The sequence below is a fragment of the Chamaea fasciata genome, unplaced genomic scaffold (assembly GCF_029207755.1).
Source record: "Chamaea fasciata isolate MVZ Bird 193981 ecotype frontalis unplaced genomic scaffold, bChaFas1.0.hap1 SCAF_2, whole genome shotgun sequence".
Classification (NCBI taxonomy): Eukaryota; Metazoa; Chordata; class Aves; order Passeriformes; family Sylviidae; genus Chamaea; species Chamaea fasciata.
Genome location: NW_027094087.1, coordinates 74,158,449 through 74,182,485, shown reverse-complemented (window position 1 = coordinate 74,182,485; position 24,037 = coordinate 74,158,449). Strand labels below are relative to the sequence as shown.

The following is a 24,037-nucleotide window of genomic DNA, read 5'->3' as shown; positions in this document are numbered from 1 at the left end:
GATGTCATGTCCTACACCCAAATCCAAACCAATCCAATACCTTCTTCCACTCCATACAGTATCAAATTACTTCATAAGGCAACAGGTGCTGTTACTCAATGTAAGTCAGGCCAGGCAGGGCATCCCTGGACCACACCACATCATTTGTAGGTGGGCTGCAAGGCACTGGTGCCTGGAGTGCAGCCACCTGGACTCGAGATGCCAGAGAAGCTCACTACAGTAAAGACTCTTAAGAAGGACATGGATTTGCTGGAGCACGTCCAGAGGACAGCCATGAAAATAATCACAGGGCTGGAGGACCTCTCCTGTGAAGACAAGCTGAGAGACTTGGGGTTGTTCAGCCTGAAGAAGAGAAGGCTTCATGGAAAACATATAGCATCCTTCCAGTACCTAAAGAGGGCCTATAGATGATCTAGAGAGGGACTTTTTACAACAACATGTAGCAACAGGGCAAGAGGGGAATGGCTTTAAACCAAAGTATCTGATCTAATCTATCATTGGATTAGATACGAAGAACATATTCTTCATTGTGAGGGTGGTGAGACACTGGAACAGGTGGCCCAGAGAAACTGTGACTGCCCTATTCCTCAAACTGCTCAAGGCCAGTTTAGTTTGGGCTCTGAGCAACCTGGTCTACTGGGAGGTGTCCCAGCCCAAGAAAGGCAGGCTGGAACTAGACGCCTTCAAACACAAAACATTCCATGATTTTTTAATTACTGACCTCACGCCAGGAGGACCACTGTGAAGCTGTTGCCATCTCCTACCTGAAGCCCTCACAGAGATGCCCCATCTGCTGGGTCACAAAGGATGCCTCTGCAGCCTCTGTGAGTATATGGGGTTTTTAGTAGAAAACTCCTGGGGCCTCCGCTGTGGCAGGAATATGGATGGACAGCTAGTGGTTTTCCTTTTTTGAAAAGGAACTCCATGGGGTTTGACTTCCACAGTCTAAGAATAAAATACTAATTACAGATGAGCTGTAGAATTAGAGTTTGCAAACAAGATTCTGATACTGTCCAAATATAAGCAAAATTGCTGCATTAACATGCACAAAAATTACAAAAGATTGTTTTTATTATTATGTCTTTTGCTGCAGCAGATATTGCTAAACTCAGCCTGTGTTTCTTTATTTTTACATTGCTCTACAGAAGCAAACTTGTGTGCCTCACGCTTTTGTTCCCCACTGCTTTGTTCCTTCTCAAAGACTGGACTGATGGACTTCTCTCCATATCCCCAGGAGTTTCTTACAAATGGTTTAACTTTCAAGAAAATGATCTTCCAAAATAAATAGTTCAGGAAATAAAAGTCTGGGCAAAGAAGGAAGTCCTGGCCCTTCTAAAATCCAACAGTTTTGACAGGCTTTAGTCAGAAAGTGCTCCAAAAAAAGGCTGACAGAAAACGCACTGAAAAGAGGCTAAATACTAAATATAAGGAGACCACACTAAATGATATCTTCTTTTGAGTAACTGGCAGATAAAACTACAGTTTGAAGTTGCAGAAGCATAATTCTAAGAGCAATATAAAAAAAGCAGGAGGGGTAGCGAGAGGACAGGGAGCAGGGCCAGGATATGGACATATGTGGAAAAAAAAAAAAAAACAACAACAAAAAGATCAAGCAACAGGAAAAAAGTAACATGGAGTGAAGCTGTTGGAAATTTACCGTCAGGTTATCTTTGTAATAAAGGCAACACAAATTAAATACAAAGTCCTGGCAAGGACCAAAGAAACAATAAAGATGGAAGAATTCTAGTAACCTAGTCAGTGAAAACTAGGGGACACTGAGTCAGCTACTCATGAGTGCCAAAGGAGAATGATTTCTTGACGAGATTGTTGCATCTGGTATGAAACAAAAAAGAAGTCAAAAAAAGAAACTCCCCCCCGCCCCCAGCATGCTGTGCACATGGAACAGGATAATTGTGTACAGAGGTAAAGGACTGCTGGCAGAATGGGTGCAGAGGCGAGAGCATTTTGAGACTGCATCAAGCTTTTTGAGATGTGCTAAAGGGGGGCTGCGGGGATGCTGAAAACCCTGGGGGATGTTCAGGGAAGCACCAAAGGAAGAGAAAGGCATGACACTGAGGAGAGGGACTTTCAGAAAGACATCACACAAGACTGGTGCAGTTGTTAGTCACAGTCAGATAAGTGATGGAAACGTCACGCTCACTTTTGAGTTCAGTACTAACTAAGCCCCTATAAAATGACTACATAATTCTTAGAGAGTTTTGATCCTGGTTTTATTTTTGGGATTGATGGCAACAAGGAGAGAATTTATACTGAAAGTGAAAGCAAAAAGCCAATCTCAGAAAGCCTTGTAAGTCCACCCATCAGCATTCCACCAAATATCCACCTCCTCTGTTATGGTTATGTCTATGTAACTGCACAAGAAACGCTTCTTTAGTTCCTACATCTTCCTACATCAGAGTTCTGCAGCAAGCTGAATGTAGATATGCCCTAATTTTCCCAGCCCACTCTGCACCCTCCTTTCTCTCAATATCAAATATATTATTACTTCTGTGTCTTTTATTGCTTTTCTCATTTTGTTGTTACACAACTCCTCCGAAAATTGCTGAGTAAGTCCTGAATGAATATAATATCCTGAATTAATATAATGTCATAAATGAATGAGAATATAATGGTGTTAATCACAAAGGAAAGCTGTTCTCATTTATTTTAACTGTTCCCTGAAATAATCTTGCCAAAATGCTTTTGGTCTTGTTAAAGTTTCATTTTAAGTACTTACTTCAGTTCGTATTTATATGCCACTTAAATTGACGTTTGTGTTGTTTTTCAGCTGAGAAGACATTTGAAAAGGAGGAAGAACTCACTTGTGAGGGTCAGCAGTGTATAATCGATAGATTCATCATGTTATGAATATGGAATTCATCTGAACTTAATTTCCTTAAACTTCATGATATTTGGAACACCTCTTGCATTTTTGATGAGCAGCCCAATTAAAAAATAATGAACCTGTTTTTTTCTAAAATTGACTCATTATCTTGGTGGTTTCCAACAGCAACCTAGAGCTCAGTTTTATATCAAATTATTTTGTGCCTGTTGGCCAGCAATACCTTTGCAACCTTCTAAGGTGCTTCAAAAGTCAAACAATTTCCCCAGGAGAAAGTTTTAAAGCTGCTACTTTTCCCAGTACCAAGTTTATATCTAGGCTCACAAACAAAATAAAACTTGTAGTAGAAACAGACAGAACCAAACAGACAGAACCCACGGGATGTTCAAGACCTCTCTCTTGTACCTTAACCTTAGGGGAACACCTTAGAACAGCTTCATCTTCAGCAGATAACACCAAGATTTCTGCTCCTGACTCTCCATGGGATATTTTTGTTTGTTTTTACAGTATTACTCTTAAAATATTATTATTGTTAAAAAAATATATAAATATAGAACATAAAATGTTGAACCCCTTATCAGGGTATATAAGGAACCGTTCTGCACCACCTCCCACTAACTGGAAAATAAAAACATCTTCCAAGAATGTTTTCTGTTTCATGCAGGTTTCAAGAATGACCAAACCATTTTTGGAACTACAGCCTACCCAAAACTCAACTTCAGCAATAATCATGTGCACTTCCAATAGTTAACACTGATGTGCTGAAAAACAAGCACAAACCTATCTAGTTCCAAGTCCCCTGCCATGGGGAGGGACACTTCACTAAAACAGGTTCTTCAAAGTCCCATACAGCCTGGCCATGAACACTTCCAGGGATGGAGCATAGGCAACTCTCCTAGGCAACATTTTTCAGTGCCTCACCACTCTCACCGTAAAGAATTTCTTTCTAATATCTAATCAAAACCTATCCTCTTCCACCTTAAGGCCACTGCCCCTTGTCCTGTCATTGCATGCATATTGTAAAACATGGACCCTCTCCACTCTCCCATTATTTCTTGCTATTACGTGATACTATTTATGCATAGTGGAATTGTTTCAAAAGGAGAGATCACATGCATCACTTCAAAAAAGGGCCATGAAGATGTTGTCTCAAAAGGTGGAGGGAGGACTCAACACCTTCACTCATCAGTAAGCATCACACAAAGGGTTTTTCTCCTACATCACATTCACTGGCTGACCACTCAGTTGTTCTGACTAACTTCCCTAATGCATTGTATCCTGTAGTCTTAAGCACCTGTATGAAAAATTACCCTGCAAGGCAGGAAGCTGCCAAAAATAAGGGACTGTATCAGTAAAAACAGTGATGGTCTAACTCTTTGTGGACGCAATAAATATTTCAGCAATGTATTTCAGTAACTTTAAAAACTGAATTATCTTTTTTTTATTATTATTTTGAAGTGGGGATGTATGTATGTGTCTGTGTAGAATAAACAAGAAGTGTTCTGGACAGAATGGAAAAGAATGATTTAGAAGAGAGAAGTACCCTGTAAGGAACTGAGAAAATGTTCAGAATATATTCTGTAACTTGCCTTTGTAAATTAACTCCTCACTGTTGAAAGACATGCCTGCAGCTCACTTGTAAAATTCGATCAAAATTTGTTTGAATATTTTGTTCCTTTTATATCTAACGCAACTTGGTAAGTACCTTTGCTCCAAAGGGTTCCAGTGATTAGCACTTGCAGATCTCAGCAGGGTGAAATAAAAATGAGACAAATATTTGTGGAATAAATATTGGTAATGTTTACCAATTTGCCTTTCATATGAGCAGTGTCAAAAAGACAAATATGTACTAATCAGAAAATGTGTCTGCTAGGAGCTGGTATCAACTTCACAAAATGCTTATTGTTGAAAATTTTAAACAGCTCATCTCATATTTGCCCATTTTAACTATTTAAGATTTTTCCTCCATACCTCTATATTGGATTAACATAAAGGTATAGAAACCTTAAGATCCATTTTGAGAAGTTTTATTTTGCTACATCAGTCCTTTTCTTATGACTCATCTGGACAGTCACTGGGTGCAACAGGTTGATCGGCTCCAGACATCAAGCAAGCCACAGAACGGAACAAAAAGATGAGCACTTAGGTAAAAGCCATTAAAATTATGATGATCCTAATTTTCCAATGCCATTATTCTTTCTAGAAACATTTATTGTCTGTGCTGTACAATAAATGTAATAATGATGGTGAAACGACTATAAAAATAACCTAAAAGTTTATAAATCAATAGTAAAGTGACACACATGATTCTTTATGAAGTTTATGGACTGATATCAGATTTGTTTGGCATTACAGAATAAAATCTGGATGAAACCATTCTTAAGTGTAGAATTTGCTTCATCTGGACTTTTTGCTCGTCTTGCAGTTGAAAAGGACAGGGGACTTCTTCAGGGTTTCCTCTTTGGTCAAAACCAGATTTAGCTGGAGGTCCATTAGGTATGGAGGTAATGGCTGTGACCATCCTGTCACTGAAAAATGGAAATTATTCTAGAATACTCAAAGAAGAAAAAAACCTAACAATGACAGGGAAACTATGCAACTATTAAAAAGACAACTGGACCTCACTTATAAACCAAATTTGTAATCCACTTGTTACCCACAGTGTTACATATACTTCAGAATGTGACACAATCTCAGCAGGCTTTTTGAATGTACGGAGCTCTTTGGGTACAGAGGTTTATGAATGTATATACACATATGTCCATACACTGGGGACTCAAAACTTCCACGTATTCCTCTGGGCTGAAGAGAGAGAATTAGTCTATTGGGCAAACTGTGAGAGGAGCAATTTAAATACGTTCATCAGATATGGAAAAGCTTTAGCTCAGCAGTGGTCTGTATTTATGTGTTATAACTAATCGCCAGCAACCAGATTTTGGTATACGAAGTGGAAAGATTTTGTGGTTTGGCCAGTTTCTGTAGTGAGCATAGACTGTGCCCTAGACAATGATTTACAGTGTCCAGCTGGAGCTGCTTTAAAAAGCAAACTCAAACTCTAAATTACTAATTAACAAGGTACAAAAATGCATCCACAAACAATCCATCAATTACTGCTGAATCTCACCGAGATATGAAGCTGGCATCTTTTAGAAGGACAACTAAAAAATTAAGCAGCAGATTTATTTGTATTGTGTTTGATGTCTATGTAATGAAAAAGGTTTAAATAATACGTACATAACTATGACATTATGATTTTCTAAGTCTCATGAAGAAATACTGACATAAATGTAAAATGGAACCTCTCTGCAGATAGGACTGTTCCTTCCTTGTATTTCTTCAGTGCTTCTCACAATTAAATTGCAATTTTGAATTTTGATCACTTACTGCTCTATTTGTTTTTGCAAAAAAATCCCTTCAATTAATTCTCAATCTAATTCCCCCATCAGCTACATTCAATGGAGACAGGCAAAAATCAGGTTTGGGAGGGGTTATAAACTCAAAAAACTAGTAACAGAAGTGTGCACGTGCCTCAGAGCCAATCTGACTACAATCAATTCACACACGGCTTTTAGTATGCTGTCTCAGTAGTTAAAGAAGAAAGAGGCTTTGGAGTTCTCATTCAAAGAACAGTACAGGATTTCTGAAGATCAGCTTTAAGAACAAGCTAACCACTGTTTCAGCATTCACTTTCAGGAAGTCCTTTCTGGGAGTCCTTCCACTTCATCAGCTATGCTACATGGCAAAGACAGGTGTTTGTCTTTAATCAGTGAATATTAGTTATGTTCCAGGTATTCTATTAACAGTGCTTATTGCCAGGCCATGGTCAGCACAAAGACCATCTCTCAGAACAGCAATGGGCAAGGAATATTGCTCCTGCTTGTCACCAATTCAATACATGAACATGCCATTCTTTAAATACCTTCATTTTTAAATTAGACTTTGACTTTCTGCTCAAAACCACCTAAACCTCTGTTGAGCCAACACAACTTACTTTGCAATTTTGTTTTGCATTATCTGTCCTCCTTGCTTTATTTTGCCACAAGACTGCTAGCCAAGGATAGACTACTTCACAAAATAAAAACTGTTTTATTAAGGAAGGTTTTACTGTGAGTCATCTTTGGCATCAAATTTTTGAAACAGTTTAAAATACAAGTATGCTATGCAAAGATTGGACCAGATAAGAATACTGTAACCTTCAATGACTCTAACTGGTTAAACGGAAAACGACCTGAGTGAGAAACTGTTCAAGAGGTATTTATCACTTCTCTACAACAAAGATAGTGCTGATAGATTAAATGATATATAGCTATTCTCATCCAAGGAGCCTAAATTGCTCACATGCAGTGTTAACTTACATGCTGAAGTTGTAAAGCCAAAAGGTAATATCAGAAAACTAAATATGCATATTTTGTGTTTATGCTGTGAATCAATTCTGTGTAACTAAAGAAGATGAAGTCGCTGTTTGTATTTACAGCTCCTCTGTCTCTGAAACACTACATCAGATTAAGAGAAAAGAAAGAAAACAGATCAGGTTGAGCCACTGGACGCTGCTGTTCATCAGTCCTTGCCTTTGATTTGTCACCACATTGTTTAAGCTTCGTAAGGACAAGCACTCATTTAAAAACAAGGGTACTTAGAAACTGTTGAACATTCAGAAATTGTTCAACATCTGAAGTCTGATGGCTGACGATTGGATTCTTACGACATACAAGGAAGCATTTTTCCACTGCTTTTAATAATCTCTATTTCAGTGCTACTGTGAGCACAGCTCTAAGGTCAAAGGTGCACGGAGTTGGGAATGGGAACCCTCAGGTGTAGAAAAGATTTGAAACATAAAAACAGCAATAAATAACAGTATACAAACATGAGGTCTAACAACCTCATCCATTTGCCTCCTAACCCCCAAGTTCAACATGCCATAAAACCAGCAGACACCCACTAAACTGACCACATTAACTATCACACACTGACATGGTAACAAACAAGAGTTTCCCTAAGGTCATAAAGTCCTCCCAGCACTTTTTTTCATCCCAGGCAAGTGTTCAGCTCCATCAGTTTTGGAGAATGGATGACTTTGCTAGTATGGCTTGTAAAGTTGATGGTGATGCAGTCAGAAAGCCAAGCACAGAAGTGGAGATAACAGCCAAGAATGTTCAGCTGCTAATAGTTCCTCCTGGACTATACTGCTAAGAACATTATACTACTGCCACGCTGCATTTCAGTGACACATGAGAAAAGATGGACAATCTTTCTCTAGCAGTTTCAACAGAATTGTAAGACATCTACCTGAAAGACACCGTCTAATTGTGTGCCACATGCTCTCATCATGATTTCAGGTACACATTCCCACATACCATCTTGAGCAGCTTCAAGGTCGTTTTTGGTGGAGTTGCTATCAGATCAGTTTTCTAGTTCAGGTCAGCTTCTCAAAGGAACATTTCCTGAAGATGGAAAACCTGAATCCTGAACTGAAAAGAACTTACTGAAAACGTACACAGGATCTGACAAGAGCCTCTCTGGCCATGTGACCATCAGTCACCACTGTCATAATTTTGGTAGAGTAACTGCACATAAAGATCTGCTCCCCACTGTTATGCCTCACTTCTTAAAACATAAATTCTGTTTAAGAAAGCCATTTTTGTCTCCTGTATTAATTACTGCTCTCGAACACAAACTCCAAGGTCATAAGGGATACCAACAACAACTCAAAAGCCATTCACAGACATTTGACTTAAGAACCACAGTCAGGCATTTATAGACTGTATTTTGCCAGGTCTGGAGTACTTCCACATACCTCCACAGTTCTCCAGCCACAGCAGTACCCCTGCACATCCTCCCACTAGAGTACACGACAATTTGACACCCAGATGCACAAAAGCCTCACCCTATGCATTGACTTCTCCCAAGGCCAAGTCATACAAAAGCCACAAAGATGCCCCTGCTGTCTCTAGCATGTTAGAAACTCAACACACGAGGGACATGGCTAAAAACATCAGATAAATATGTTGCTACCATTATAAACACATCAAGAGATGCACAGACTGGCAAGGAAACAATTTCTGGCAACAGAGAAGTCTAGCTTTTGACTTACAGGACAGGTTATAGGACTTACTGCTTAGTCAAGCATCAAGCTTGAATTGAACTAAATGGACTTCCCGAACAGTAGGATTAGCACGGTTGACTTAGCCTTTGATCTTTCTGACATATATGAAGTGAGTCCAGTGTAGCTTTTTATTGTGCATAGGTTTGCATTCACCTGTTGGTCAGATGGGCCCATAAAACAAAGTTTCAACCTGGTTTGCAAGCACCTACTCTGGTAGTGTGCAACTTCTCTAGCTATTTCAGTCCTTAAACGTGACTTTGAACCACTACAGGTAAAAGCCATAACTTTACCTCTGCATGCACACACAAGCACACACAGAAATACTATGTGTTACTCTATAAGCAAACTTATTTAATGCCACTACACAGCACCTGTTGAAAATTGTCGACACTTCCACTTACTCTGGGGAGATTTGCCCTGCTATTTTAAACCCAAAAGGTCAGTGAGCAGGTTCAAAGCTCCACTGTTTGTCGAGAATCTGTAGAAATGCTTCTTTCAGGAGGAAAAAAAAAAAAGAACAGCTCGAGATGCTCGGTACCCTTTACATCTGCTGCTCAGCTGGAGACACAGTTAAAAGGCCATTAGAAGCACAAGGTGACAGACCTCACAGGCCAGATGAGCTAGAGAGCAATTTGCTGTTTGCATTAAGAGTATCAGCCCAGGCTGCTTCTTTTTGATGCACTGAAAGCAGCTCCTGTACCCATCCCTGAGAATCAGGACCAGGACGGGTGGCCAGCAGGTCTCCATCCCATCTCAGAGCAGGGGTTGTGCTGCAGAGCCTCTCCCTGAACATTTAGGTTTCACAGTGGGTGGAGGGGACAGCAGCCCCCCCAGCACTACCCACAAGCCCTGACTTTGTCCACAGAGACTGGCTCTGCCGGGCAGGTGTCACAGTAGGACCCAAATTGCTGTCACCTGTGCAGTCAGAGGGAACCTCTTCCAGCACATCTTTGGCAGCACCTGCCTCCAAATGCCACGTGTCTTCTGTGTTCCACAGTCACTCAACAGAATAAAGTGCTGCTGTTCCACTTTGCTGGAAGGAAAAGGTCACGTTAGCTGAAAGAAACTCATCGGAGAGAGCTGGTGGTCTTTTGTGACAGCCTCCTATAGCAAGAGCTAGAAATGTTCTTATTAGGGAAGCTCATTTTTTTTGACGTGTGCTGGAGCTCTAGAGAAATAAGTAGTGAAGAAAGCAAATCTTGATTTCAGTAGGTTTTGGGGCCTTTTTTACATACAGAGGAATAAAGTGCTATGAATTTTACCAGCATATGTTTTCTTGCCATCTGCAACATATTTTAAATTCCTTTTGCATCTTATAATGTATTCTCTCTCTTTAGCATAATAACAATTTTGCCTTTAAACACCAACCTTTATATGCTGTTCCTAGGAATTTCTGAAGAAGTGTTAATTCTTTTACACATATTTAAGCTGCTAAAATAATTATGCCTGGTAGTGTGAACAGTCAAAACCACAGAATGTGGGTTCCCTTCACAGGGAGATATCACCCATTAACCAGGTACAAAACAGGGCATAGAGTCATAGTTCACTAGAAAAGTAATTTCATTTTGCTAGTAATGGGAGTGCTGATACTTTGATATCATAATGGAGTTTTAAGCACCAAGCCTGTTATTTCAACTAGGAATTTTAACGTAATTATGCATTTTTACTTTACTAAGCAGAAAGGAAGATTAGTATGCACAGTTTTCTTACGTGTATCATGGGGAATAAGACAGAGATCTCCAAGTGATACTGCAAGATGCTCAAGTCATTCAAAAGAAATGGCAGGTAGTAGTTTTAAAGACAAATTACCCAGAAAAGCTTTTATTGTTGATCGCTTGTTATAAGATTTGCCATTTGCAAGTAATTGTACATTCAGCTGAAACTGACCTTTTATGAGAGCCAAGTGGTAATATAAATGAAATGAATATATTCTTTATTGCAGTAATATAAAAAAGAATGGCCTGAGCTTTTAACATAGTGCTTGACCTCTGGTGTCTGAACACCACCTAATCTCAGGAGTATTTCACAACAGCATCCGATGAAACAAGTGCTAATACAGCGTCAGAACATTAGCACTTAGAAGTGAAGAAAATATTACAGCTTTAGGTATGATTTTGATTATAAATCAGATTGACAACAGAAAGAAAAGATATTATTAGAGACAATACACTGAAGTTCATCATTGCATTAATTATTAAAGCATTGCCTTTTCTATTTTAAAGTCCTTCTTTCCAAGATACTCTCACATAAAGTCACACTTGGAAACTCCAGATGCTGAGATTTAAAATTCTCATTCAAAACTGAATTATTTATAAGCATTTAAAAAGTGCCATTTCTTCTCAAAGGCCCTGATTTTAGCAACATCACCTTTAGGCTTTAGATGTGCATACGGAAGTTGTATTCCCTTTAATGGCATTAGTCACATACAAACCAATAAATATGTACTGAAGTGACAGCAAAGATAGGCCTTATGAAAGCTGCACTTCCTCCTACCTACATTCACATCCCAATTTTTTTAGCATGCATCATGCACCCACAACTGGAAAATAAGGGAGGCCATAAGGAGAGGTGACCAGAGAGACTCTTGATGCTGCAATTACTGAAACTGCAAACAGAGGTGAGAGAGGGTCCCACACAATGTGGAGGATACAACAGTGCTAAAACAAAAAGGAAGTATAAAGTTTACATGAAATTCCATGTCCATCTTCACTGCCATCACCGAGATCAGGAGTGAACTAATTTCTAATGGCCCAAATCAGATTTCACAAATTAGCACTGAATTATAATATTTATTTTAGTAAGGCTATTTCTCTTTTAACACTGCTGAGACAACCACACAATGTGTATGTGAATTCCCATCTACCTCCTGGTCTGGAGGGACTTTCTTCACACAGCTCTCAGGGACAGCAGCAGAGAAACAGTACAAGAAGGTATTAACAAACAAGTACTTGGATACAGACTCAGTCAAGAAAATTTTCCCTATTCTGTCAATCTGCTACTGCATTCTGGAGTACGAAAGCAAAATATTCAGAGAGAGTATCTTGGGAACATCTGACATGGACTAATAGCTCAACTATATGGGTGACTACTGAGGCATTATTATTATTATTATTATTATTATTATTATTATTATTATTACTATTATCGTTGTTATTATTACCACTTAGGAGCTACAAGCAACTCTACACTTGCTCGCTTCAGTCAACGCCTCTGTATTATGCCAGCAGAAAGCCTATTCATTAAAGCACAATTTCAAGTGACTCCTGACCTTCAAAATGAAGGGTTTGCTTCTGCTTTCATTTCAGTTACTTTGACTATGGTGACTCTGCTGCCAGATTCTCACCTCGTCCATCATCTGTGCAGGAGAACAAAGTTCACATACTTCTTGTGCAGCATTTAGAATTCAACACCGTTACTGTTGGATGCTTTACCAGAACAGCTCTGGTCTTTATCTAAATAAACTATTATTCAGCGAATAGTAACCCCCCCCCCCCCCCCAACAGAACAAAGAAACAAATCCCAAGCAAAATCACAACACACAAAACCCCCACACCCTTCACCTTGGAAGTGGAAAGGCACAAAGCAGACACATCCACTACTTTAAACAGTCAGACATTCAATTTCATCCAGAAAACTCTGAGGCAAGGGCACAATCCAACTTTAACCTTGACATTTCATTTTCATGGCGTCCTCTAAGACGATGTAAGCTACTGAAGGCACGGTTGGAGTTAAACAAGTATTGCCAAAAGATACATTCTATGATTTTTCTCTTGTGTGTTGACTTTCAAATGACAGATTTTCCTACAGCAAAACATTTCCTGCAAAGTCCTCAGGAGCTCCACTAACACTCATGAATGCTGGATCACGGCAACCTGAGTCTCACAGCAGAACTCTTTTTACCACACAGGATACTACACAGCAGCTCTCAGAGAGGAGCCCTTTACAAGGAAAGCACACACTGCAAGCTCCTGCTTCCCATCTTGCATGTGACTGATGGACGGAATCAAGCCCACAAAAAAGTATCCTCCAAAATTTCCTCCTCTGCCCCCCATTCCCAGGTAAAGTTCCTTTATTGAGGCCTTACTTTGCTGAACTATGTCAGAAAACAACTTCATGTGCTGTACTCCAGTGAAGGTCACAGCACCAGAATGTGGTGATCAGACACAGAAGGGTGATTACAAATATGTTCTATACAATCACACAGAACAATTTAGCATTGTTGTAAAAGTACAGTGAACAACTGTAGTCATATTACTGCCAACTTCAATGTATTTCATGTGCAACAACATACTATAGGAAAACTCTCCCTGACAGCAAAAACTGACAACCTTTTAAATCTGTAACTTCTACCTTCTCTGTGCAAAAGTGAGTGACAATATAAATAATGTTACAGAAGTTATCTAACAAGTCTTGCATTGCAGTTCCATTCAACAGAGAAATGCCTCAATGTCCATAGCTTCTATAATTTAAACAGATTCTTCACAGGTCTTTACATCAGCACATACACACTTTGCCTCAGTACACACAGTCTTCAGTTTATCCATTTCAACAGTCATAGCTAGAAAATAGCTTTTAAACAAATGACAACAAAAGCCATGACTACTGTTAAATCAAAACACATTAACCACACTGTGTATTACTATTTATCACCATATTATTAAGACATTGATGCAAGATCTTTTAAAAACACGTTTGTTCAGAAATATGACTGCAATAAAGTTCTTTGAACTCCTTAAAACATGAGGTGTTTGACAGACTACACTTCTGAAACACTAACACAAATTTCTTCCTTACGCAAGTCAGAATGATGGAAAAAACAGAATAAAAAAAAAAAAAAGAAATGAAAAAAGATTCTCAAACCTGTACACTGAGTGCTTTAACTGCACTTCCAATATCACATCAGGTAGCAAATACAGAGCTTTAACAAAAGCCCAAGCTGCACGAACAGCTATTACCCCACCCTGCAGCCCTGTACAAGAACAGCACACTTAGAAACACACTTTAAAGCAATCCTAGTCTTTCAGCAACTCACTTGAACAGCTACAAACAGAACTGCTCAAAAGTTGATACAACAACTAGCAAAAAGGAAGATAAACCAAAAAAACCCCAAACTACTTCAACAGGAAGATCAGAGAAAATAACTAACACCCCCATAAATCATGTGCTTAATCATAAAAGCAGATTTACTTACGAAACTTAGCAGGAAACTGTGGAGTAATTTTGGATTGAGCTACTATTAAATATTTAATTACTCTGAGTCTTTCTGTACTGATCCATGTCAAGAGAAACTTGTAAATGCTGTGCTGACTTAAAAATTGCATGTTGACTTTGCAATGTACATTGAGAAAATACATGAAACAATAAAACTCCTCTGCCAGCTGAAAGCAACAAGTGTTTAGCCAAAGTTATTAGAAGTCTGAAATCGACCGGAATTTCTTTTTTTAATGGAACACAGGCTATGCTCCATTCTGTCTGAAAGCAGCTGGTGCAACAGTGAGCAAAGGGAAAGCATAACTGCATATTCAAAGGATCTCCTGTGGCTCACAGGAGAGATTTCATGATTTCATATAACTGATGAGCAACCTGAATATAAATTACAGGGAAAAGCACAGAAAGACCAGAGAATCGGTAAGCCTGAGGGAGGAAGGTGCAACATGGCACAACCTTCCCCATATCTTTGTGAACTACAGCCTCGCTGTCCTGAGATTTTCCACATTTATCATTCCTCATGTAAAGTGCTAAATGTTGCACAGTGAATAACTGTGGCATTATTTCACCTCAAGGAAGATAAATCTACTGCTTCCAACTTTCAAGAGGAAGCGAGCAAACCGAGGAGCATCTAATTCACTCTACAAATAGCAGGACCTAACAGCAAAGTGCCGGTGGCGAAGCATAAACCTTTTCTGAGGGCTCAAGCAGTCCGATTTAAGCAGCCCCAGCTCATATCTTCACGTAAAATAGCTCTCTTTTTTGGGGTGCTTTCTGATCGCTAAAGGAGTTTCAGCCTCAAAGGTACTTTTATTCATTCAGTCTTAGAGATGCAATACTGGTAATGCTGTACGGAAAAGTAGGGAAACAGAATTACAACAAAAACCCGTTCCCAACACCTTCGTAGGCGGATTGCGATATAACCTGTTGTAGGCATGCTTCAGCAGACGGAAGAGCCAAGTAACAGGCTGCCGGGCGGGTGTGTGTGGATGTGTGTGGGTGCCTCTCCCCGGCAGCCGGTGCCTCTGCTCGATCCGTGCTGCGGCGGAGGCGCCCGGCGGCGCCTCCAAGGGGCGACCCGCCCGGCCCGGGGCCACGGAGGGGTGCGGAGAGGAGCACGACTGCCCTCCTCACCCTCCTCCTCCTCCGCCTCCTTTACGCCCTGTGCCCGAGGGCAGAAGGCAAAGTTTTTTCGCCCGCACAGGGCGGCAGCGGGGACAGCCGCCACTGCGGACCTGGCCGCTGCCTCTCGCCGCTCGGCTGCAACTCTCAAGAAGTTTCCGCCAGCGAACAGAAACGCGGCTGAGCTTGTCTGCGTCCCTGTCATGTTCACCCTTTTTTTTTTTTTTTTCACCCTCACCCCCTTAGTTCCTGCATATAGTTAATCTTTATCTACACGCGCACACACACGCTCCTCAGGGAAGCCCCTGGGTGGCACCGGGGCCGGCTCAGCCGCTCCGCTCCGCGCCCCGCACACACCGCCGCGATCGCCGGCCCCGCTCCGGTGGGGCGTGCGCGCAGCCCGGCGGCGGCAGCGCCGGCCCCGCTCCGCGGCCCCTGCCCGCTCCCCGCCGCTCCCGGCCCCGTGCTTACCTGCGATCTCCTGGTAGGGCACGCTGGCCAGGCTGAAGCCCTTGGCGCTGTACGCCTGCCGCACCTCTCCGCAGCTCCGCGCCTTGCCCTCGGTCCCCGCGGCCGGCAGCACCGGCAGCAGCAGCAGCAGCAGCAGCAGCGGCGGCGGCGGCGGCACCAGCAGCAGCGGCCCCGCCAGGGCGCAGCGCCGCGCAGCCCCCCGCGCCGCCGGCATGGCGCGGAGCGCAACTCCCGCGCGGCGCGCAAGTCCCGCGCCGCCGCCTCCGCCGCCCCGCCGCGCCTCCGCCGCGCCCCCCGGCTGCGGGGGCGGCGGCCCGGGAGCCCCCCGGCCGCCCAGGCAAACTTTTGCGAGGCGGGGGGGAGATGGGCGCGCACACACACACATGCGCGCACGGCGGGGGCAGGAGAGCGGTAGCCTTGTCCCTCCGGTTCCTTCTCCAAAGGCACAGCGCTCGCCCCACGCCAAAAGAAAAAAAATTAACAATAATAAAAAACCAAAAGCCACAAGCAGATACCCCACAACCAGAAGAAAAAAGAAAAGAGGCAAAGGAAAAAAGAGGGTAAAAATCTGTCTGTAGCTTGTGAAGATTGGAAACCGCGGGCGCGTTGCTGCGAGCGGAGTCCCGGGGCAGCGTCAGCGCGATCCGCCGCGGAGCTGTGCCTGCCGCCTCTGCCAGGCTGGATGGAGACGGTGGGGAAAGCAGCCGGCGTGGGGATGGACTGGACAGCGGCTCGGAGCGTGCCTGTGTGCCTCTGAGTGTGTGTGTGTGTGTGTGGTGTGCGTGCGTGTGGTGCACTGGATGCGTGTGCCTGTATTTACGGGAGCCGGGGAAACCTCTGCTCCGCGCAGCGCTGGAGCAGCCTCCGGAGCCAGGCAGGGAGAAATCCTGGAGACAAGACACAGCGAGGGAGAGCTGCACATGCACACAGGCACACACACACACACATCCACACACACACACACATCCACACACACACAGAAACGTGCTACACATTGCATCGCCGAAATACTGAATACAGGAGCAGAAAGCAAATCCTGGCGTGGATCGCTGTTTGCTGGCAGAAGGAAGGAAAAGCACCCTCAGCCCCAAAAACTTCCTCCTCGCCACCAATCCAGCTGCTCCTAGACCCAAAATTACAAATTGCCTGCTAACAAGACGTCAAAAAGGCACTAGTCCTCGGCAGTATTGCTGTCTGTACTACTAGGGTTGGACTGGGCCCCTTAAATACTTTTTCCCCATTAATTTTTATTTGTTGGACACGTAAATACCTGAGCTGATAAGCTAGAGGATTGTTCCACCGTCTAAAGGCAAGAGAAAAGGAAAGATGTTTCTGTGCATCACACAAAGAATGAGAAAACAAGAAAGATAGTCCTTGACCTGGATAATTCCTGCCAACCTAGGAGAGGAGAGCAGGGGAACAAAACCATAAATTTCCTCTCTGCAAATGAGCATCTGCAAAAAACTGAATGGGGGAAGTGAAGAAAATTCCTGCAAGGTGAATTGGTCTTGAGTTAGGGAGAGAGAAAAATATTCTGTAAAGTATTTGACAGCAAAAATCCAAACTTACAGTTTTAAAAAATTTTATGAGTGTATTTTATGAGTACTGTAGAGAAGTGTGGTAGGTTTCCAAAGTACGAGAGAGATGTCAGACACAGGGTGAAGTGAGGAAGGCCCAACAGAAGAAATAAAAGGCCATGAACTTGAAGACTAACTTTTCGGTGAGGACCCACAGAGCAGTATCATGACACTATCATAATTCAAGATACTTTCAAATTTAGACAGAAATTATTAGGTGCCAATACTGCTGTGGTGTCACATTAGCTGCAGTGTTAGTTCTGGTTAGTTAGACATTGGGTAAGCAGAGTTTGTGTGTATTGTAGAAGTGTCAAGTGCTATCACCCAGCCTATTCTGCCAGAACACGGGTTGTGATAGACCCCTCTATAACAATCTACGAATAGAGAACTCAGTGTCTTACCAGCTCACTACTAATAACAAGCTGTTAGTACGTGTACTAACACATACTCTGTGTTTTTGAAAAGTTAGACAAGGTTTGTATTTTTACTGTGAGGAAAAGTTTTGACAGATCTGGATGTAAGATCTCAGGCTGTGTGAGATACATAAAAGATATCCTCAGTTCACCCCAAGGTAGGATTAGAAGGGTATTACAAATGTTACACATTCCTCATTTCTTCGGGATTCCTCCAAATGTCTTCTATGCTGTGGTCAAAGCCGAGTACTAGTTTACCACATACTGAGCATGACACACTTCCCCACAATCCAATCTTCATGGTTTCTCCAACGCATCGGAAAGTCAGTTGACACAGATTCAAATATGCAAATAGGAAAATCAGCAAACTGTTTTGAAGTGCACAAATCATCGTAAAAGAGCAAAAGAGATCCTCTGATTAATTCAGGGTGCCTCTAGGTAATTTTATTTTAGAAAAATGTAAATCTGTTAGAAAAAAATGGAGCATGTTCACCCCTGCATTTTTTGCAAATACCAGTTGAATTCCATTCAGTTGAATACCATTGTTAGTATGATTAGCACTTTTACATAAGACAATGACAGCATGATATAATTTTTATATAACATGGGAAACTTGCTATGGGAAAGTCAGGTTCTTTTGAAAGTCAGATTCCACCTTTGAAGCCTGCCTCAGATGCAAGTGGCCTAGACAGCCAGTTGTGTTGCAGTCCTGCATGTGGAAGGAATGCCTGAAATGCCTGAAGGAATCTCCCAGGAGCTCACATTTAAACACAGGTATTTCTATAGCTTCAACACATCTCCTACTCATCACATGGGAGAATCATTGTGTGTTCTCAGTATGCATGTAATTAATTTTCTACAAAGTGGAAGAGCTCCAAAGAAAGCCCAGGTCGGAATGCACTCTAAGTCAGTGGCTTTAGCAATCCCTTAGAAGCAAATCACCTTCTGCCAGGCACATAATAGGCTAAAAGCGCTCCTATTTCAGGACTCACCCTAGGAGGCTGTTTGAGGTGGTCAAGTCAAACCCATCCTTTTCCAGCTGAACCTTGTAAATAAAACCGCAAAACTGGTGTGTTTCACATGTCATGACAAGACCTCTAATTTTGTTTTAAAGTCTTCCTCCCTTCTCATTGACATGGTGATTAGTGTATTCCAACTTAAAGCATTCTCTGGCAGAGATGGACTTGATTTTGAGTTGGTGTGCACTGGTGAGGGAGCTTAGACCGCTAAGTTGCTGGGTAAAACACTGGCTTTTCCTACATTAATTTCAGGTAGGAACACTTTCCAACAACTCAATTCATTTGCATAAGCATGAAAATAAAACATTTTATGCTAGTTACATGGAGTATTTTGATCACCTTGGAAAGCTTTTCTGTCTTTTGTATTTCTCTGGAAACATGTAATAGCACTTAAAAATATTTTTTAATGGTTTTCATACTTGGTAGTCAGATTGAAAATCAATCTTTTACCCTCTTGTAGAGCCCCCTTCATCAAACACATTCAATGTGGTAACACAGATGATTGCTTAGAATGAAGACTTTACATGGCATCTGCTGGCCAGGTTTACCACAAGTGGGCTTGTTTTTCCTCAAGTTATTCCAAATAGGTGTTCATTCATTTCAAGTTCTACCAATTGATTTTTTTGCAAAGTTTTTCCTAAAGATCTGCAAAAAGTGTAGAAAACATGATTTTAAAAATTTGTTTCCAAATACTTCCATTAAAAAATGAATTTAAACTAATCATTCACACCCAATCATAATAAAAACATCAATAGAAAGTGGAGCAGTGGCCAGCATTATTTCCTTCATCCACTGGAATACTCTGCCTCACATGTCTGAGAGAGTTTTGTAGTGTGCAATAAAGGACTTATGGAATCTCTAAACAATAAGGAAAAAAAAAGGTATTGAATAGCTCCATCATTTGCAAAACAGCCATGATATTGAGCTCTGAATGAGTCAAGGACATGGTGAAAAAACATGATAATAGATCTTAAACATCATAGGGTGTAGTACATAGGCATGAGATTGAGATTATACAAGGAATTTTTGCTCCTTTTTTCATGTTTTTGAGTTATTTCCCTTTAGAAACAGGATAAATGATGTTACTTTGAAAGATACACTGATTTATTTTCAGGTATTATCAAAAAACTCTCCTTGTTGTCATGGGTATTAAGGGGACTGCATAGACAAAAGCATCTTTCACCTGACTTGACAATAAAGATTTGGCAAATGTCAAAATGCTCCATAACTCAGCTTCACAAAAAAGAGAAGCTGACTTCTCGATTGTCCATTAAACCTATGCACTCCATGGATTTTCAGCTTTCACATAATGGATTTCTAGCAAGAATGTTTCACTGGTTGAGGAAATAATCACTAAGGTTCTCAGACGTCCGATAGAATTCCTGTTGGTGAAGTGGCTCTGATGTTCCAGCTATTTCTGCAGGCTGACAACTGCCTCTGAACACACCACCAGCCCCTGCACCACTGCAGAACCTCTGGCGTGGGAGGGCTTCTAGGATCTTGCCTTAATTTTAGGGAAAGATCCCCCCACACACAGGTTGCCAAAGTATTTAGAGTACAGAACATGTCCTTGATATTGAGAACCAAGTCACTCACACTCCAGGCCCTTCACACCAAAAGGGAAATCCAAACATGCTCCTTTTTCTGTAAAAAGGAAGCACTTGTTCTGGTTTTAGGTCTATAGTGCCTTCTCCAGGTGCCTGTTGTTCTCAAAAAGTCCAGAAATGGTTAATTGCATGGTAATGAGGTAACACTTTGACTGAAACTGAGCTATGAGTTTGTCCCAATAGAATTTTCCAAAGAGCAGTTCAATGAAGGCATATATTGCAGCATCGAAAGTTGCCTTTTAACTGATTTTTCATGTTCTGTCCAGAGCCTTCACAGAAAAACTTTCTCCACATAGCACAGAATGCTCTTCCTTATCAGTCTCTGCTGGAAGGGAAAACTTTGGGGTTTTTTCTTCTTTGTACTGAATGGTATTTTCTGCAAAATTAATGCAAAGCCCAGTGCTTTCCAAAAAGTGAGCTCCAGAGGCACAGGTGTGAAAAACTCATCTTGCTCTAGAAGTTGCACTCAAAAATAGAATTGTCAACACAGCTGCTAGGTAAGTCCTCTTAGAAAAGGTTTTCAGATTCCTGGCCAAGAAAACAGACCTGCTAAATATAAAGAATAATGAAATATGACTAGCTTGCTTTCTTCTGAAAATTTTCAGAGACAGAAGGCAAAAAAAATGATCTAAGATTCCATATGTTCAGTTATGCATAATATAGGAGGCTTAAGCTCCCATAAAAAAGGTTTATAAGTGGTAATCAGTGATGTCATATTAATTACAAGCAATAAGCAGTAGTGGTTGCTCTTGAAATCTGCAGGCTAGGCTATTTTGGGCAAATAGCAGCTTTTTATATTAGCTGTTCATTTTATGAAACCTTTTGTGAACAAATAGTAGAAGTTTATGCGCAGAAACTGAATGGGTAAATCAAAATATCTGGACAGAACCATCACTTCTTTCAGGTGAGGATTACAGCAAACAATCCAGGACTGTCATTCATAATAATAATTTTTTAAAAAATATTTTTTCTATCTATTTATTTAAGGTAGGGCAATTTAATCTGCTTAAACCTGGATATATAAAATACTGAAATACAAAATACACTGAAGCAAAATCACTGAGTTAACAATATTTAATTTGCAATACATTATCACTAGAAAAAAACCCTAGCTTTATTTAAGTTGTAGTCCTGAGTACTGCAAAACCCCACAGGTATTCAATGGTGACAATTTTCATTCATTTTTTATCAGTTTTCAGTATCATATTTTTTTTCTGTTCAGCTGAAATTTAAGGCAATAATTTGCAATAGACAGAATATGGACATTATTTCTGATATAAATGTACAGCATAATATATGCATTAAAGCTGTGAATGTAAGGTTTATAGTTTTTAAATTACCGTTTCCGAGCAATGTGTTTAAAAGTATATGATATGTTCTCTAACAAAGATCAAAGGGCTTAATACATTTTGTAAGTTACAGCTATAATGATTGCATTTGCAAAAGCTGTAATTTACTGGTCTATTTCCATAATGAATGGGAGCCTAACAAGTCACACAAGCTGATACATTCAGCAAAAATACGGGACATCTTAGACTTGACTTGGAATATGCATTATGATAATGGGTGCAGTTTTACTGGAGAGTAAATTTTCTTTTATTTCTTGGCATGCTTACCTTGTCAGTCTTCTTGGGTTTTTTAGTTTTCTAAACCAAAATATATTTTAGGAATATCAGCAAACGAAGGGTGGGAGGAGGTTGCAATGCTGCATTCATTCCTGTACACACACGTGTTCTGGAAGGCTGTGAGAGAAGAAAAGCCACTTTCTTAGGTAAAGACAGGCAAGAAACCTGAGGATTAAAGGAACCCCAAGCACAGTAATATAATTTCACTTCCCTTGGTACTGTAAATGGAATTACATCATCATCTTGTTGTCACACCATGGGCATGACATGCCATAATCCAAACAGAGTATTGTAGAGTATGTAAATGAATTGCTACCATGGTATCTTTCCTGTGGATATTTAATACAGATTTACATGGGTTCATGGGGAGATGAGACAAAGCAGTGGAAAAGAAGTTATCTAAGAATTGCTAAATACACAGCCAACTTCTGGTTCAACAATAACTTGAGCAACCAAATCGTCAAAATGGGAGATTATCTGTAGAAATTTGCCCTTTCCTGTACTTTCTATTGGCATGTGTTTCGGGCCACTGTTGGAGAAGAAACAGCCTGTTAGGTCTACCCGCTGGTCAGAGCAAATGCAACCATTCAGCTGTTAAATTCTTAATTTGGTTTTGATCTTAGTTGTCTACAACAGAAGATAATCTAAATATAAAGTAAATGCTTATATATTTGGATGTGGAAAAACGTACCAGTTTATAAAGTACCTTCAATAAATTCAGACCTCCAGCAGGAAGCAGTGCAGAGCTCCAGTGAATGTGCATGCCTTGTAAACGGCATTGTAAACGAACTACACCCTGCAAGTGTTGTAGAGATTGTCAAAACCTGTATTTTTTCCACTTCGCACAGTCAGGGCAGTTCACAGGAATTACCGTATTTTACAAGATCACTGGCTCAAAAAATACAGTCACTTCCTTCTTAAAGTATGTTTTGCTTCATGGGAAAGCACAGTTCCTACCTCTCATCCCTCCTTTTCAACTTCCTCTGACTTGTTATTCAGTAGTATTCCATGGAATGGAAACTTTCCTAAGTCCCAAAAGTATTCTGTAGTTTGATTCAACACAGTTCACAGTTCTGTTTGACCTTTAAATGGCAAAACTCAGAAGGTTTTATTAATATCAGTGTAAAAGTCATAGTTTTGTGGGTTTTTCTGTCTTCAGGACACTAAATCTCACATATGTTATTAAATAAAAGAATCGCTTCTCCTAAGGAAAGCTCACAAAACCTCTCTTTTGTATTTACCTGCACACTGTTCAGATAAATAACCTTATGTTCCTGTTCCTCAAGCTACAAATCCAATCTTAGGGAGGGAAAAAAAAATCATGCAAAGTTTACCCGACTTTCTTCAGAAAACTTTTTGCAGATATTACAAAGAAAAGGACTGTATTCTCTAAACAATGCTCAAGTTCAGGGAGTTCTTTTGATTTACAATTCTGATACAGAAAAATCAGTTATGGGTATTGATCTGTCCTTATTCTATTCTTTGTTGGTTAATTTAGTGGCAGCTAGCTTTTTCCTGTACTCTTTCAGTGTTGCATTGTAGTTCCCAGCATTACCTTTAACTCTTCTGTGAAACTTAGATATTGTATTCAGCCTCCCTCCAATCTTCAGATAGTAGCTGATTTTAGCTAGTAGATATTTTAATTATATAGTAGATATTAAATAGTAGATATTTTAATTATAAAATATGTGTTTGTTAAACAACTCAGATGCTTTATTTTTATTTCCAGGCTCACAGGTTTTAGGAGAATGCCTTTTTCTCTGGACATTATTTTCATTATCCTCACATGAACCCTTCATCAAAATGCTACAGCTTATCTTCCTTTGATAATTTTTACTTCTGTCAGCAAAATTATCATTAGTATAACCATATCACCACCTTTTTTTTTCTTCCCAGAACTTGGAGTCTTAATGTTAAGACTTCAAAAAAGTGCTAAGAGTGGGAAGGGCAGGAGTTTATTTGCAGAAAGCAAGAAGGAAAAAAAAAAAAAAAAAGAAAAAAGAGGGACACTTTGATTTCCCACTGCAGTTTCCTCTGCAGCAAGAACAAA

The 24,037-nt window shown here is 40.6% G+C and overlaps 1 protein-coding gene across 2 annotated transcripts in view; it reads right to left on the bottom strand.

Moving 5' to 3' along the window:
• The window catches only part of GPC6 (glypican 6), a 726,194-nt gene extending 709,638 nt beyond the window's left edge, over nt 1–16,556 (bottom strand). The window contains exon 1 of one of the 2 annotated variants that reach the window (XM_066176351.1): nt 15,747–16,556. In XM_066176351.1, the coding sequence (XP_066032448.1) occupies nt 15,747–16,131 (385 nt within the window). In that variant the 5' untranslated portion in view covers nt 16,132–16,556. The remainder of the gene's footprint in view (nt 1–15,746) is intronic. The other variant, XM_066176350.1, reaches the window with a different exon arrangement.
• Nucleotides 16,557–24,037: the final 7,481 nt, after the last annotated feature.